Here is a 17,883-nt window from a genome sequence, read left to right on the forward strand (position 1 = left end):
TGCCAGTGTTGCGCCGCTTTTGAACTTTGTAATATGACTTGTATAATGTGCTCGACTAGATCATCTTGAAGCTGAGAGTCAAGTGCTCAACACCATTGTTCTGATAACAATGTGATCTCATTATTGATAACAACCTTGTTACTATAACAATGCTCATGATCATCATCAGTAAATGAGCTAGTTTTAGAGGCATGATTAGGTATCATATTGGCTGTCGTGTTCGTTGCAACATCCGCATGTTGAAGCGTTGCCGATGCCTGTTCTAGCAACGCTCGATGCAAGTTCTAGCACCCTGCACCATCGCCCACAGCATTTTGCGCTGTCGGTTGCAACATTCGCGGTCAACGCTCATGTCGGTCGCAACACGCCCTACATTGTTTGTTCCAACGTCCCACGCTACGGGTCACAACTTCGGCTCCTGCCGGCCGTAGCACACCCGACTACTAGTTCAAACACCCTAAGGCCTCTACTGGTTCCGGCATTCCTACTGTTGGTTCCTGCACTGTCACATCCCTTCGTCGCCGTTGACGCATCTCGTAGGTGCCACGGTTTCAACTTTCCGCTAGCTGGTTGCATCCCTACCGTTGGTTTCGGCATCCTGCGCCACCGGTCAAAGCTTCGGCTCCTGCTGGTTGTAGTACACCCGACTGCTAGTTCCGACATCCCAGCACCGCTCGTCAGGTAGTCTGAGGATGCCCCTCTGCTGGTTCCAGCACCATTGCATCCCTTGGTCGCTGTCGTCAGATCTCATAGCTGGTGTCACAGTTGTGTAGCTTTCTTCCAGCAGGCCGCAGCTCCGCAGACGGGCGGTTGGAGCTTCTCCGCCGAGGCTCGTGATGTTTTCACAACCCCCATGTGCTTCGGTCATAAAAGAGGTTGTAGGGGGGTGGGGAGGTGGGGGAGGCCACTGGCGTGCCCGATGGCGAGAGGCGGGGCACCCCCTTCACCCATGCAGCGACATCGTCTCCCTCTCCCTCCTCCCTACGTCGTCAACTCTTCTATCCTTCGGTGGACAATGTGCGCGTGGAGCAGCATGGTCGCTCTGTCACAAGTTGGAGGCAAAACTGTAGCAGCATTACGATTAGCGTAGTCCAGACGCGCGGCGGCCTTTGTGGTGGCAAGAGAGAGCAGAGGAAAGGCGTGCTAGGACGGCCATCCGTGATGATCCTCACACAAAGATGAAGGGGAAAGGTGAGATGGGAACGAGAGGACCGGGTTTCTCGGTCGACGATAAGGAAAGGGAGAAAGGGAAACGGTGGCATGTGTCCACAGCAACATGGCACGTGACCGTGCGACCGGCCGAACACGAGACCGGTCGCCCGACATGGAAATCCTTTCCTCACAAAGTCACAAGAAAACTTAGTTGTGAAGTAAACTTAGTTGTGAAGTTGAACTTACTTGTGAAGTAAACTTAGTTGCGAAGCAAACTGGGTTGTCTTACCAACACTAACACCACAAGGGGCGTACTTTCAAATAGTCCACAGACACAGCGCATCTGATGTCTCACGCGTAGCATCCAAACCCTCTCTCTCTCTCTCCACTTCCAAAACCGCCCAGCTCTTCACAGGCGGCGCCTTGCAGCGAGATGGATCTGACGCAGGTGCTGCCGGAGGAAATACTCGCCGACGTGCTCCGCCGCGTCGCGCCGCGCGGCCTTGCCGTGTGCCGCTGCGCCTGCAAGGCCCTGCTCGCCGTCATCGACGCCCGCCGCCTGCTGCGCGGGGACCTCCTCCCGCTCTCCGTCGGCGGCGTATTCATCAATTTCTACTGCGAACGTGTGTCGGAGTTCTTCGCCAGTCCCTCCACCGGCCCCACCATCTCCGGCAGGTTCGACTTCCACCCATACTGGATTATGATCGCCCTGTTCTTGGACCATGGGTCTTACAAGATATTAACTATAATGGGTATCTCAAAGAGAGAAAGGATCTCATTGAAGGTGGCGAAGATACAGAATACATGGAATACCTAAAAGAAAACAAATTAGAGTTAAACTCCGGCAAGGAACAGCTAGTGGAAGAAAAGTTTGAATGGGACTCCGAAAATGACAACATACTTCATAAGGAAGATGTGGTTGATGCTCGTGGCAATGGATACTTTGATATCCTTGGATTCCATCCATATAAAGAAATTGCCTTTCTGGGTGTATCAATGTACAGAGGAATTGCCTATCATTTGAAAGATTCGAAGGTTCAGGACCTTGGCTACTTATACCCAACAACTTGTCATTTGGCATTGCAGAACGAGTGTTTCATAACCGTGTCATTTCCATATACACCTTGTTTGACAGGGTACCGGTAAGCAATTAACAAGAATGTACAAGGGCATCTTAGAGACTGGTATGCTGGGTTTTTTTTTTTTGACGGGTAACTGGTATGCTGGTTGGAACCCAATTGTACAAGAATGTACAATGGCCCAATCATGTTTAAGGCCTTGTTCATTTTTATTTAGCACTGGATTTATACTTATCCAATGAAGTGTCCATATTTTCCATGTCGGTTCTAAGAACATGTGACGTAACAGTGTATCATCAGAAAATGGAAAGTATATCAAATATACTTCATTGCTTTGTTCAACAACGCCAATGTGTTTCTTTCTTATGTATCATCTATATCGGAAACCAATATTTCCCTCAGCGGTATCATTTTCCCCTATTAGTTTTGTTGTTGTTTTCCGGGTCCAGTTGGTGGTTAGTCTCATCCTTGTCTGTTGTCTGAATTCTTGTCCTGCTTATATTGTGGTACTCTTGTATGCCTAACCTACTCCAGGAAAAGGTTTACGGATTGCAGTGGAAATAACATCCACTCTTATGCTGAGTATAACTGAGTTTTTTTATAAAGGACATTTCATTGAATTAATTTATCAAGGTGATACAACCGCATCTAAAGCATGCCCGACCTCTGCATAACATGATGCACACAACCAACAAGTCCAAACGACCAAAAAATAAACATAGTTTTGCAGCAAAAATAAATCAATCCAGCCTAGGATGGGGCAGATCCTATACGGAGATTACACCGCCATCCATGGAGGGAGAAAACCTCCATAGCCGTAATCTCCAGCCGTGTCGACGCCATCATAAAAAAGTCTCTATCTTCCGACTTCTGCAGGATAGACCAATTACAGAGCCATCACGTACATGCATGAATAACCTGCACAGGAGAAGAACCACATTTATTATTAAAACCCACATCATTCCTGGAAAGCCACAATGCCCAGCATAAGGCAGCCGCCCAAACAAGAATATGTGTAGAAAATTGTTTATCAATACCCCGCAACCAATTGCTGAACATGTTACACACACTACATGGGGGGGGGGGTATAGATTTGAAACTACTTGAACTATGGCCCATACTGCACGAGCAAACTTACACTAAAAAAATTAGTGTTTCATAGACTCGTCATGTTGGCAAAAGACACATGTCTTGCTACCTTGCAAGTTACGTCGTGCCAGATTATTTCTAGTTAAGATGACCCCTCTGCTTAAAAACCAGAGGAATATCTTCACACTTGGAGGAATTTTTAGCTTCCACAATTTTTTGTTATCAACGGGAATATCAATATGAGTTATCGCATCGTACAAGGACTTGACTGAGAAACTGCCGTTTTAATGCAGTTTCCATCGAAACTTGTCCGGTTCTCTTGTCAGTTGAATGTCCTTCAGACGAGTGAGTAACTCATTCCATGCTGCCAGACGAGGGCCAAAGAGGTCCCTACAAAAAGAAATATCGGGGTTTTCTTGTCCCAAAACTTGTTTGATCCTTACAAGTTTATGTCTGACAACCCTATACAAGCTAGGGTGATGCACCATAAGTGGGGTCGCACCTAGCCAGGTATCTTCCCAGAATCGAACCTGAGAACCATCCCTAACTAAGAAAGTACCAAGCTGAAAAAATAATTCCTTGGCCTTCATGACACCATACCAAAAATGGGAATCACCGGGTTTCCAATGAACTTGAGAAATGGCTTTGGACCCCACGTATTTGTTACGAATGATTTCCTGCCACACTCCATTCTCAGTGATTAATTTGTAAACCCATTTACTCAGAAGAGCTATGTTTTTAATCTCAAGGTCTTGAATTCCAAGGCCCCCTTGACTTTTAGGTCGGCATAATATAGTCCACCTAGCGAGTCGGTATTTCTTAGATTCATTATCACATTGCCAAAAAAATCTGGATCAAAAGTAATCCAAACACTGAAGAACCCCTTTCGGTTAGTGGAAGAATGACAACATGTATAGAACCATATTGCTGAAGACAGAATTGATCAATATCAATCTCCCCCCATATGACAAGAGTCTGGCATTCCAACTGGCTAGCCGTTTCTCAAGTCTCTCTTCCACATGTTTCCACTCAGCGATAGTTAAGCGCCGATAGTGAATCGGAATACTAGATACCTAATCGGGAACTGCCAATGCTGGAAGCCAAAAATGTCAGCTTACTCAGTTGCGGACTCTGCAGCGTCGTCGAAGCAGAAAAGCTCGCTCTTATAAAAATTAATTTTGAGAACAGAGAGCTCCTCAAATGCGCATAAAAACAGCTTGAGGTTTCTTGCTTTATCTAGATCATTATCCATAAAAAGAATAGTGTCATCCGCGTATTGTACAATAGACATACCTTCTTCTACTAAATGGGGAATAACACCACTAATTTGGTCAGCCACCTTAGCCCTCTGAACAAGGATAGCTTTACTCGAAGTGATGGGCGCTCCCAGTATCGCGGTAAAGTAGAGGATCACTGCAATGGCCTTGCCTTACTCGAAGATTATTTGGAGAATTATTATGTGGTTAACCCGGCAACGAGGTAGTGGGATTCTTTGCCGCCGCACCGATCCAGGTCGAAGTCCAAGGTTAGGGATGCCGACTTCAGATACCAAGAGTACCTCGTGTTTGATCCCACGATATCACCCCACTATGGCACTATCAGGTGTTTGTGATCCCAAAATCTAGGCGCAAAACGGAGCCTGGAGATTTTGGTTATGGCAGAACGTTGGATGAATTAGACCCTGTTATGGAGAAATCTGAATGGCTGCCATCTGTGTGCGCTTTGCACGTTTTCTCCTCGAGGTCGGGCCGTTGGGAGGAGAGGTCTTTTATTCGAGATGGGGAGGCTGCAGGCACCATTGCTGATATGCGGCAGCATTCGGAGTGGTATTATGACAAGCATTATGTTGTACTGCCGGGGTGCACTTTATGTGCACTGCAAAACTGATTTCATAATGAGGTACCTATAATCACTTACACAACATTTTTTTATATTAGTTCATCAATGATTAAAATATTTACCACTTATATGATTTATTAACAATTTGTTGTGCAGGATCTCTTTGTCAAATGACAAGTACCAAGTAATTAAACCACCGATACATGGTGAACTGGGCGAGCAGTACTACAGAAAACCTTATACATAGAACTTTAGCAGTAGCGCGTTGCTACCTCTTGAGCACTGCGATGGTTTTCCCTTGAAAAGGAAAGGGTGATGCAGTAAAGTAGCGTAAGTATTTCCCTCAGTTTTTGAGAACCAAGGTATCAATCCAGTAGGAGGCCACGCACGAGTCCCTCGCACCTACACAAACAAATAAATCCTCGCAACCAACGTGATAAGGGGTTGTCAATCCCTACACGGTCACTTACGAGAGTGAGATCTGATAGATATGACAAGAAAATATTTTTGGTATTTTTATGATAAAGATGCAAAGTAAAATAGAAGGCAACAAAAATAACTAAGTGTTGGAAGATTAATATGATGGAAAATAGACCCCGGGGCCATAGGTTTCACTAGTGGCTTCTCTCAAGACCATAAGTATTATGGTGGGTGCAAATTACTGTTGAGCAATTGACAGAATTGAGCAAAGTTATGAGAATATCTAGGTATGATCATGTATATAGGCATCACGTCTGAGACAAGTAGACCGACTCCTACCTGCATCTACTACTATTACTCCACACATCGACCGCTATCCATCATGCATCTAGAGTACTAAGTTCATAAGAACAGAGTAACGCTTTAAGCAAGATGACATGATGTAGAGGGATAAACTCATGCAATATGATATAAACACCATCTTGTTGTCCTCGATGGCAACAATACTATACGTGCCTTTCTGCCCCTACTGTCACTTGGAAAGGACACCGCAAGATTGCCTCCGGTGGTGTACCGGGATATGCAATGAATCAAGAGTGATATGTATGAAAAATTATGAACGGTAGCTTTGCCACAAATACAATGTCAACTACATGATCATGCGAAGCAATATGACAATGATTGAGCGTGTCATAGTGAACGAAACGATGGTAAGTTGCATGGCAATATATCTCGGAATGGCTATGGAAATGCCATGATAAGTAGGTATGGTGGCTGTTTTTAGGAAGGTATATGGTGGGTGTATGATACCGGCGAAAAGTGCGCGGTATTAGAGAGGCTAGCAATGGTGGAAGGAGAAAAAGTGCGTATGATCCATGGACTCAACATTAGTCATAAAGAACTCATATATTTATTGCAAAAATCTACAAGTTATCAAAGAAAAGTATTACGCGCATGCTCCTAGGGGGATAGATTGGTAGGAAAAGACCATCGCTCGTCCCCGACCGCCACTCACAAGGAAGACAATCAATAAATAAATCATTCTCCGACTTCATCACGTAACGGTTCACCATACGTGCATGCTTAAGGGAATCACAAAATTTAACACTAGTATTTCTCAAATTCAAAACTACTCAACTAGCATGACTCTAATATCACCATCTTCATATCTCAAAACAATTATCAAGCATCAAACTTCTCATAGTATTCAACACACTCATAAGATTTTTTTTTACTAATCTTGAATGCCTATTATTGTTAAAGCAAACTACCATGCTGTTTTGTAGGACTCTCAAAATAATCTAAGTGAAGCATGAGAGAACAATAGTTTCTATAACACAAATCCACTACCATGCTCTAAAAGATATAAGGGAAGTACTAGAGCAAAAACTATATAACTCAAAAGATATAAGTGAAGCACATAGAGTATTCTAATAATTTCCAAATCAAGTGTGTCTCTCTCAAAAGGTGTGTACAGCAAGGATGATTGTGGTGAACTAAACAGCAAAGACTCAAATAATACAAGTAGCTCCAAGCAGAACACATATCATGTGGTGAATAAAAATATAGCTCCAAGTAATGTTACCGATGAAAGTAGACGAAAGAGGGGATGCCTTCCGGGGCATCCCCAAGCTTTGGCTTTTAGGTGTCCTTTGATTATCTTGGGGGTTCCATGGGCATCCCCAAGCTTAGGCTCTTGCCACTCCTTGTTCCCTAATCCATCAAATCTTTCACCCAAAACATGAAAACTTCACAACATAAAACTCAGCAGAAAACCTCGTGAGCTCTGTTAGCGAAAGAAAACAAAAGACCACTTCAAGGTACTGTAATGAAATCATTCTTTATTTATATTGGTGTTAAAGCTACTGTATTCCAACTTCTCTATGGTTTATAAACTATCTTACTATCCATAGATTCATCAAAACAAGCAAACAACACACGAAAAACAGAATCTGTCAAAAACAGAATAGTCTGTAGTAATCTGTAGTTAACGCAAACTTCTGGAACTCCAAAAATTCAGACAAAATAGGACGACCTAGACAATTTTTTATTGATCAGCAGCAATTGGAATCAATATTTTATCACGTTCTGGTGATTTTCAACAATTATTTTTGTGAACATAAAGTTTCTGGAATTTACAGCAAGATCAAGTAACTATCACCCAAGAAGATCCTATAGGTTAAACTTGTCACAAACACTAATTAAAACATAAAAACAAATCTAACCAGAGGCTAGATCAAAGATTTATTCCTAAACAGAAGCAAAAAGGAAAAAACTAAAAATAAAATTGGGTTGCCTCCCAACAAGCGCTATCGTTTAACGCCCCTAGCTAGGCATAAAAGCAAGGATAGATCTAGGTATTGCCATCTTTGGTAGGCAATCCACAAGTGGCACTCATGATAGATTCATAAGGTAATTTTATTTTCTTTCGAGGAAAGTGTTCCATGCCTTTCCTTAACACTAGTTGGAATCTAATATTTCCTTCCTTCATATCAATAATTGCACCGATCGTTCTAAGGAAAGGTCTACCAAGAATAATAGGACATGAAGGATTGCAATCGATATCAAGAACAATAAAATCTACGGGCACATAGTTCCTATTTGCAACAATAAGAACATCATTAATTCTTCCCATAGGTTTCTTAATGGTGGAATCCGCAAGGTGCAAATTTAAAGAGCAACCATCAAAATCACGTAAACCTAACAAATCGCACAAAGTCTTTGGAATCGTGGAAACACTAGCACGCAAATCACACAAAGCATAGCATTCATGATCTTTAATTTTAATTTTAATAGTAGGTTCCCACTCATTATAAAGTTTTTTACGGATAGAAACTTCCAACTCATGTTTTTCTTCATAAGATTGCATCAAAGCATCAATGATATGTTTGGTAAAGGCATTATTTTGACTATAATCATGAGGAGAATTTAGCACGGATTGCAACAAGTAAATACAATCTATCAAAGAGCAATTATCATAATTAAATTCCTTGAAATCCAAAATAGTGGGTTCATTAATATCTAATGTTTTGATCTCTTCAATCCCACTATTATCAATTTTAGCATCAAGATCGAAAAACTCCGTATTTCTGGAACGCCTTCTAGGTAAAGGTGGATCATATTCAGTCCCATCATTATCAAGATTCATATTGCAAAACAAAGATTTAATAGGGGACACATCAATAACTTTTAGATCTTCATCTTTATTTTCATAGAAACTAGAAGAACACGCTTTCACAAAACAATCTTTCTTAGCACGCATCCTAGCGGTCCTTTCTTTGCACTCATCAATGGAAATTCTCATGGCTTTGAGAGACTCATTGATATCATGCTTAGGTGGAATATATCTAAGTTTCAAAGAATAAACATTAAGAGAAATTCTATCAACGTTCCTAGCCAATTCATCAACTTTAAGCAATTTTTCTTCAAGCAAAGCATTGAAATTCTTTTGTGAATTCATAAATTCTTTAACACTAGTCTGAAATTCAGAAGGCATCTTATTAAAATTTCCATAATAATTGTTGTAGGAATTACCATAATTATTAGAGGAATTACTAGGATACGGCCTAGGATTAAAGTTTCCTTTATACGCGTTGTTACCAAAATTATTCCTACCAACAAAATTCACATCCATAGATTCATTATTATTCTCAATCAAAGTAGACAAAGGCATATCATTAGGATCAGAAGAAACACTCTTAGTAGCAAATAATTTCATAAGTTCATCCATCTTTCCACTCAAAACATTAATTTCTTCTATCGCATGCCCTTTTTTATTAGTAAATCTTTCAGTGTGCCATTGAGAATAATTAACCATAATATTATCTAGGAGTTTAGTAGCTTCTCCTAAAGTGATTTCCATAAAAGTGCCTCCCGCGGCCGAATCTAAAATGTTTCTAGAAGCAAAATACAATCCGACATAAATTTTTTGTATAATCATCCACAAATTCAAACCATGCGTAGGGTAATTATGTATCATTAGTTTCGTCCTCTCCCTAGATTGTGCAACATGTTCATGATCAAGTTGCTTAAAATTCATAATATCGTTTCTAAGAGAGGTGATCTTAGCGGGAGGAAAATATTTAGAGATAAAAGCATCTTTGCACTTATTCCAAGAATCAATACTATTTTTAGGCAAATACGAAAAACAAGCTTTACCACCATCTCTAAGCGAAAAAGGGAATAGCTTCAATTTAACAATATCATTATCCACATCTTTCTTCTTTTGCATATCACACAAATCAACGAAGCTATTTAGATGGGTAGCGGCATCTTCACTAGGAAGGCCGGCGAATTGATCTTTCATGACAAGATTCAATAAAGCAGTATTGATTTCACAAGATTCAGTATCGGTAAGAGGAGCAATCGGAGTTCTAAGGAAATCATTGTTGTTGGTATTGGTAAAGTCACACAATTTGGTATTATCTTGAGCCATCGTGACAAGCAAGCAATCCAACACACGAGCAAACAAAAAGCAAGCGAAAAGGAGGCGAACAGAAAAGAGGGGGCGAATAAAACAGCAAGGGTGAAGTGGGGGAGAGGAAAACGAGAGGCAAATGGCAAATAATGTAATGCGAGAGATAAGGGTTTGTGATGGGTACTTGGTATGTTGACTTTTGCGTAGACTCCCCGGAAACGGCGCCAGAAATCCTTCTTGATACCTCTTGAGCACCGCGTTGGTTTTCCCTTGAAGAGGGAAGGGTGATGCAGTAAAGTAGCATAAGTATTTCCCTCAGTTTTTGAGAACCAAGGTATCAATCCAGTAGGAGGCCACGCACGAGTCCCTCGCACCTACACAAACAAATAAATCCCCGCAACCAACGCGATAAGGGGTTGTCAATCCCTACACGGTCCCTTACGAGAGTGAGATCTGATAGATATGATAAGATAATATTTTTGGTATTTTTATGATAAAGATGCAGAGTAAAATAGAAGGCAACAAACATAACTAAGTGTTGGAAGATTAATATGATGGAAAATAGACCCGGGGGCCATAGGTTTCACTAGTGGCTTCTCTCAAGAGCATAAGTATTACGGTGGGTGAACAAATTACTGTTGAGCAATTGACAGAATTGAGCATAGTTATGAGAATATCTAGGTATGATCATGTATATAGGCATCACGTCCGAGACAAGTAGACCGACTCCTGCCTGCATCTACTACTATTACTCCACACATCGACCGCTATCCAGCATGCATCTAGAGTATTTAGTTCATAAGAACAGAGTAACGCTTTAAGCAAGATGACATGATGTAGAGGGATAAACTCATGCAATATGATATAAACCCCATCTTGTTGTCCTCGATGGGAACAATACTATACGTGCCTTGCTGCCCCTACTGTCACTGGGAAAGGACACCGCAAGATTGAACCCAAAGCTAAGCACTTCTCCCATTTCAAGAAAGATCAATCTAGTAGGCCAAACCAAACTGATAATTCGATGAGACTAGGAAAGATAACCAATCATACATAAAAGAATTCAAAGAAGATTCAAATATTGTTCATAGATAAACTTGACCGTAAACCCACAATTCATCGGTCTCAACAAACACACCGCAAAAGAAGATTACATCGAATAGACCTCCACGAGAGAGGGGGAGAACATTGTATTGAGATCCAAAAAGAGAGAAGAAGCCATCTAGCTAATAACTAGGGACCCGAAGGTCTGAGGTAAACTACTCACACATCATCGGAGAGGCTATGGTGTTGATGTAGAAGCCCTCCGTGATCAGTGCCCCCTCCGGCGGAGCTCCGAAACAGGCCCCAAGATGGGATCTCACGGGTACAGAAGGTTGCGGCGGTGGAAGGAGTTTTGGGGTACGTAGGTATATAGGAGGAAGGAGTACGTCGGTGGAGCAACAGGGGGCCCACGAGGGTGGAGGGCGCGCCCCCTACCTCGTGCCCTCCTGGTTGATGTCTTGACGTAGGGTCCAAGTCCTCTGGATCACGTTCGTTCCGAAAATCACGTTCCCGAAGGTTTCATTCCGTTTGGACTCCGTTTGATATTCTTTTTCTGTGAAACTATGAAATAGGCAAAAAACAACAATTCTGGGCTGGGCCTCTGGTTAATAGGTTAGTCCCAAAAATAATATAAAAGTGTATAATAAAGCCCAATAATGTCCAAAACAGAATATAATATAGCATGGAGCGATAAAAAATTATAGATACCTTGGAGACGTATCAAGCATCCCCAAGCTTAATTCCCGCTCGTCCTCGAGTAGGTAAATGATAAAAATAGAAGTTTTGATGTGGAATGCTACTTGGCATAATTTCAATGTAATTCTTCATAATTGTGGTATGATTATTCAGATCCGAAAGATTCAAGACAAAAGTTTAATATTGACATGAAAAATAATAATACTTCAAGCATACTAACTAAGCAATTATGTCTTCTCAAAATAACATGGCCAAAGAAAGTTATCCCTACAAAATCATATAGTCTGGCTATGCTCTATCTTCACCACACAAAATATTTAAATCATGCACAACCCCGATGACAAGCCAAGCAATTGTTTCATACTTTTGATGTTCTCAAACTTTTTCCAATCTTCACGCAATACATGAGCGTGAGCCATGGACATAGCACTATTTGTTGAATAGAATGGTGGTTGTGAAGAAGACAAAAAGGAGAAGATAGTCTCACATTAACTAGGCATATCAACGGGCTATGGAGATGCCCATTGATGTCTACTACACAACCTTCTTCTTGTAGACGCTGTTGGGCCTCCAAGTGCAGAGGTTTGTAGGACAGTAGAAAATTTCCCTCAAGTGGATGACCTAAGGTTTATCAATCTATGGGAGGCGTAGGATGAAGATGGTCTCTCTCAAGCAACCCTGCAACCAAATAACGAAGAATCTCTTGTGTCCCCAACACACCCAATACAATGGTAAATTGTATAGGTGCACTAGTTCGGCGAAGAGATGGTGATACAAGTGCAATATGGATGGTAGATACAGGTTTTTGTAATCTAAAAATATAAAAACAGCAAGGTAACTAATGATAAAAGCGAGCGTAAATGGTATTGCAATGCTAGGAAACAAGGCCTAGGGTTCATAGTTTCACTAGTGCAAGTTCTCTCAACAATAATAACATAATTGGATCATATAACTATCCCTCAACATGCAACAAAGAGTCACTCCAGAGTCACTAATAACGGAGAACAAACAAAGTGATTATTGTAGGGTACGAAACCACCTCAAAGTTATTCTTTTGCATCGATCTATTCAAGAGTCCGTAGTAAAATAACATGAAGCTATTCTTTCCGTTCGATCTATCATAGAGTTCGTACTAGAATAACACCTTAATACACAAATCAACCAAAACCCTAATGTCACCTAGATACTCCAATGTCACCTCAAGTATCCGTGGGTATGATTATACGATATGCATCACACAATCTCATATTCATCTATTCAACCAACACAAAGTGCTTCAAAGAGTGCCCCAAAGTTTCTACCGGAGAGTCAAGACGAAAACGCGTGCCAACCCCTATGCATAGGTTCATGGGCGGAACCCGCAAGTTGATCACCAAAACATACATCAAGTGGATCACGTGATATCCCACTGTCACCACAGGTAAGCACGGCAAGGCATACATCAAGTGTTCTCAAATCCTTAAAGACTCAATCCGATAAGATAACCTCAAAGGGAAAACTCAATCCATTACAAGAGAGAGTAGAGGGGGAGAAACATCATAAGATCCAACTATAATAGCAAAGCTCGCGATACATCAAGATCATATCACCTCAAGAACACGAGAGAGAGATCAAACACATAGCTACTGGTACATACCCTCAGCCCCGAGGGTGAACTACTCCCTCATCGTCATGGAGAGCGCCGGGATGATGAAGATGGCCACCGGTGAGGGATCCCCCCTCCAGCAGGGTGCCGGAACAGGGTCCCGATTGGTTTTTCATGGCTCTGGAGGTTTGCGGCGGCGGAACTCCCGATCTACTCTGTTCCTCGATGGTTTTAGGGTATATGGAGATATATAGGCGAAAGAAGTCGGTAAGGAGAGCCACGAGGGGACCACGAGGGTGGAGGGCGTGCCCAGGGGGTGGGCACGCCCCCCTGCCTCGTGCCTCCCTCGTTTCTTTCCTGACGTGCATTCCAAGTCTCCTGTATTGCTTTCTTTCCAAAAATAACTTTTCCGAAGGTTTCATTCTGTTTGGACTCCGTTTGATATTCCTTTTCCGCGAAACACTGAAACAAGGGAAAAAACAGAAACTGGCACTGGGCTCTGGGTCAATAGGTTAGTCCCAAAAGTAATATAAAAGTGCATAGTAAATCCCAATAAACATCCAAGATGGATAATATAATAGCATGAATACTTCATAAATTATAGATACATTGGAGACGTATCACCCATCAATAGATATCAATGTGTGTGAGTAGGGATTGCCATGCAACGAATGCACTAGAGCTATAAGTATATGAAAGCTCAACAAAAGAAACTAAGTGGGTGTGCATCCAACTCGCTTGCTCACAAAGACCTAGGGCATTTTGAGGAAGCCCATCATTGGAATATACAAGCCAAGTTCTATAATGAAAAATTCCCACTAGTATATGAAAGTGATATCATAGGAGACTCTCTACCATGAAGATAATGGTGCTACTTTGAAGCACAAGTGTGGTAAAAGGATAGTAACATTGTACCTTCTCTCTTTTTCTCTCAAATATTTTTTTGGGCCTTTTCTTTTTTTATGGCCTCTTTTTTCTTTTTATTTATTTATTTCGTCCGGAGTCTCATCCCGACTTGTGGGGGAATCATAGTCTCCATCATACTTTCCTCACTTGGGACAATGCTCTAAAAATGATGATCATCACACTTTTATTTACTTACAACTCAATACTTAGAACAAAATATGACTCGACGTGAATGCCTCCGGCGGTGTACCGGGATATGCAATGAACCAAGAGTGACATGTATGAAAGAATTATGAACGGTGGCTTTGCCACAAATACAATGTCAACTCCATGATCATGCGAAGCAATATGACAATGATGGAGCGTGTCATAGTAAACGAAACGATGGTAAGTTGCATGGAAATATATCTCGGAATGGCTATGGAAATGCCATGATAAGTAGGTATGGTGGCTGTTTTGAGGAAGGTATATGGTGGGTGTATGATACCGGCGAAAAGTGCGCGGTATTAGAGAGGCTAGCAATGGTGGAAGGAGAAAAAGTGCGTATAATCCATGGACTCAACATTAGTCATAAAGAACTCATATACTTATTGCAAAAATCTACAAGTTATTGAAGCAAAGTAGGGGGATAGATTGGTAGGAAAAGACCATCGCTCGTCCCCGACCGCCACTCATAAGGAAGACAATCAATAAATAAATCATGCTCCGACTTCATCACATAACGGTTCACCATACGTGCATGCTTAAGAGAATCAAAAACTTTAACACAAGTATTTCTCAAATTCAAAACTACTCAACTAGTATGACTCTAATATCACCATCTTAATATCTCAAAACAATTATCAAGCATCAAACTTATCATAGTATTCAACACACTCATAAGAATTTTTTTACTAATCTTGAATGCCTATTATTGTTAAAGCAAACTACCATACTGTTTTGTAGGACTCTCAAAATAATCTAAGTGAATCATGAGAGAACAATAGTTTCTATAAAACAAATCCACTACCGTGCTCTAAAAGATATAAGTGAAGTACTAGAGCAAAAACTATATAACTCAAAAGATATAAGTGAAGCACATAGAGTATTCTAATAATTTCCGAATCAAGTGTGTCTCTCTCAAGAGGTGTGTATAGCAAGGATGATTGTGGTGAACTAAAAAGCAAAGACTTAAATAATACACGATGCTCCAAGCAAAACACATATCATGTGGTGAATAAAAATATAGCTCCAAGTAAAGTTACCGATGGAAGTAGACGAAAGAGGGGATGCCTTCCGGGGCATCCCCAAGCTTTGGATTTTAGGTGTCCTTAGATTATCTTGGGGGTGCCATGGGCATCCCCAAGATTAGGCTCTTGCCACTCCTTGTTCCATAATCCATCAAATCTTTCACCCAAAACTTGAAAACTTCACAACACAAAACTCAGCAGAAAATGTCATGAGCTCCGTTAGCGAAAGAAATAAAAGACCACTTCAAGGTACTGTAATGAAATCATTCTTTATTTATATTGGTGTTAAACCTACTGTATTCCAACTTCTGTATGGTTTATAAACTATTTTACTAGCCATAGATTCATCAAAACAAGCAAACAACACACGAGGTGATGTAGAAGCCCTCCGTGATCGATGCCCCCTCCGGCGGAGCTCCGGAACAGGCCCCATGATGGGATCTCATGGGTACAGAAGGTTGCAGTGGTGGAATTAGGTTTTTGACTCCGTATCTGGTAGTTTGGGGGTACGTAGGTATATATAGGAGGAAGGAGTACGTCGGTGGAGCAACAGGGGGCCCACGAGGGTGGAGGGCGCGCCCCGGGGGTAGGCGCGCCCCCTACCTCGTGCTGTCCTGGTTGATGTCTTGACGTAGGGTCCAAGTCCTCTGGATCACGTTCGTTCCGAAAATCACGTTCCCGAAGGTTTCATTCCGTTTGGACTCCGTCTGATATTCTTTTTCTGCGAAACTCTGAAATAGGCAAAAAAACATCAATTCTGGGCTGGGCCTCCGGTTAATAGGTTAGTCCCAAAAATAGTATAAAAGTGTATAATAAAGCCCAATAATGTCCAAAACAGAATATAATATAGTATGGAGCAATCAAAAATTATAGATACATGGGAGACGTATCATGCGTGTTAAAAAACACGCTGGTGCTAAATAGCAGTAGAGCGCTAAGGTAAACGGCGCTACAGATACAGTTGTAGCAGTAGCGCGCCTGAAGATAAAAACGCTACTACTAAAATTCCCACGGCTTAGCCAATAATCTACAAATAGTAGTAGTGATCTACGTCGAACCACGCTACCGCTACTTGCTTTGTAGCAGCGCGTTTACGCTGAAAGGCGCTACTGCTAAAGGAAATAAAATTAAATGGAGAGCAAATAGAAAAGTAAATGAAAATGAAAGAAATAGAAAAAGGTGAAAGGAAAAAAAATAAAATCTAAGGAAAAATAACTGAAAAGGGGGGAAAAGAGAAATGAATAGCAGTAGCACGTATCGAGGAACGCGCTGTAGCTAGCTTAGCAGTAGCGCACTTCCTGAAACGTGCTACTGCTACTTTTGACTTAACCGCGCGGTTCGTTCTTCCCCACAGCCACTTCCCCCAAATCAAACTCCTCCGCTGTCGCCGCCGTCGTCGCCCGTCGGCCGCCGCGCTCTCCCGTCGCTCTCCGCACACCCTCGACGCCGCCCCCGACCCTGGATTCGACGCCGCCCCCCACCCCGACCTCGACGCCGCCCACGACCCCGACCTCGACGCCGCCCTCCGCCGCGCGCCCAAGCCCCAACCCCGACCTCAACGCCGCCTGCCCCTCCCTTGCCGCAGGCACCCAAGGTGAGCACGCCTGCTCCTCCCCTCCCCTACCTCTGCCTAGGGTTCTTCAAATTTTAGTTGTATCAAATTAGTTAGGGTTCATCTATGGGTGGAAACGAATCGGGTGCGGATGTTATCGCATACGGATGCGGCTCGGATGTTTTCTTAGATGATGCTTTCTTAGATGATGAATAAACACTATTGTAATGCATAATAAAACGAGTAAAATTGACCACTTGTTTCACTTTTAAGTTGGATAATTGGAATATCCGCTACCACTTTCCACCCCTAGGTTCATCAAATTAGATGGTAATTAGGGCAGTAGTTCCTAGGTACTAATTAGTTAGTAAGAACTAGGTACTAATTAGGTACTAGTTTATTTTTATTTATAGTAAGTTTATTTTTAGTAAGAACTAGTTGAATTAATAAAACTAGTTGAACTTCTCACATTTGTTGTTATTTTTTAGTTAAAGCAATTTTTCCCGCATCGACGTCGATGATGCCTATCCCGCATCCTCGTCGTCGACTCGGCGGAGGACACCTGCTTGACCAGATGGGCCATGTCCGGGACTGGGCTCTGCCGGGCTGGTACTGGGAGGTGCTACCTACCGGGGGCACAACTTGGTGAGGAGCCAGCCCATCATTGACCTGAACCTTCTTTGGTGGCGGCCGCGTGGGCCAGTGACGGTGCAGAGCCTTGAGGACCGCGTGGAGGTGGTATGTCACCGTGTCAGTGAGGAGGACGTGCACGTCCGTCGCTACTTGTCTGCGTTAGAGCACAGGTTCTACAATACCTGGCAGGTTCTCCAGGGATCTCACTGGAGCTATGATCCTGTGATGGTTCCTTCTCTTTG

At 42.3% G+C, this 17,883-nt stretch overlaps 1 protein-coding gene across 1 annotated transcript; it reads left to right on the top strand.

The window, feature by feature from the left end:
- The first annotated feature begins 1,465 nt into the window (after positions 1 to 1,465).
- On the top strand, positions 1,466 to 2,470 carry LOC125528646 (uncharacterized). The gene is made up of 2 exons (XM_087539524.1): positions 1,466 to 1,827; positions 1,916 to 2,470. The coding sequence occupies exons 1-2, from the start codon at positions 1,586 to 1,588 to the stop codon at positions 1,932 to 1,934; spliced, it is 261 nt and encodes an 86-aa protein (XP_087395650.1). The 5' UTR covers positions 1,466 to 1,585; the 3' UTR covers positions 1,935 to 2,470.
- The last annotated feature ends 15,413 nt before the right edge of the window (positions 2,471 to 17,883 follow it).

Source organism: Triticum urartu, chromosome 2A (genome assembly GCF_056163025.1).
Source record: "Triticum urartu cultivar PI428250 chromosome 2A, HENAU_Tu73, whole genome shotgun sequence".
Classification (NCBI taxonomy): Eukaryota; Viridiplantae; Streptophyta; class Magnoliopsida; order Poales; family Poaceae; genus Triticum; species Triticum urartu.

Excerpts from the sequence above, each read along its gene's own strand:
- LOC125528646 (XM_087539524.1), top strand. The coding sequence starts at position 1,586 with ATGGATCTGACGCAGGTGCTGCCGGAGGAAATACTCGCCGACGTGCTC.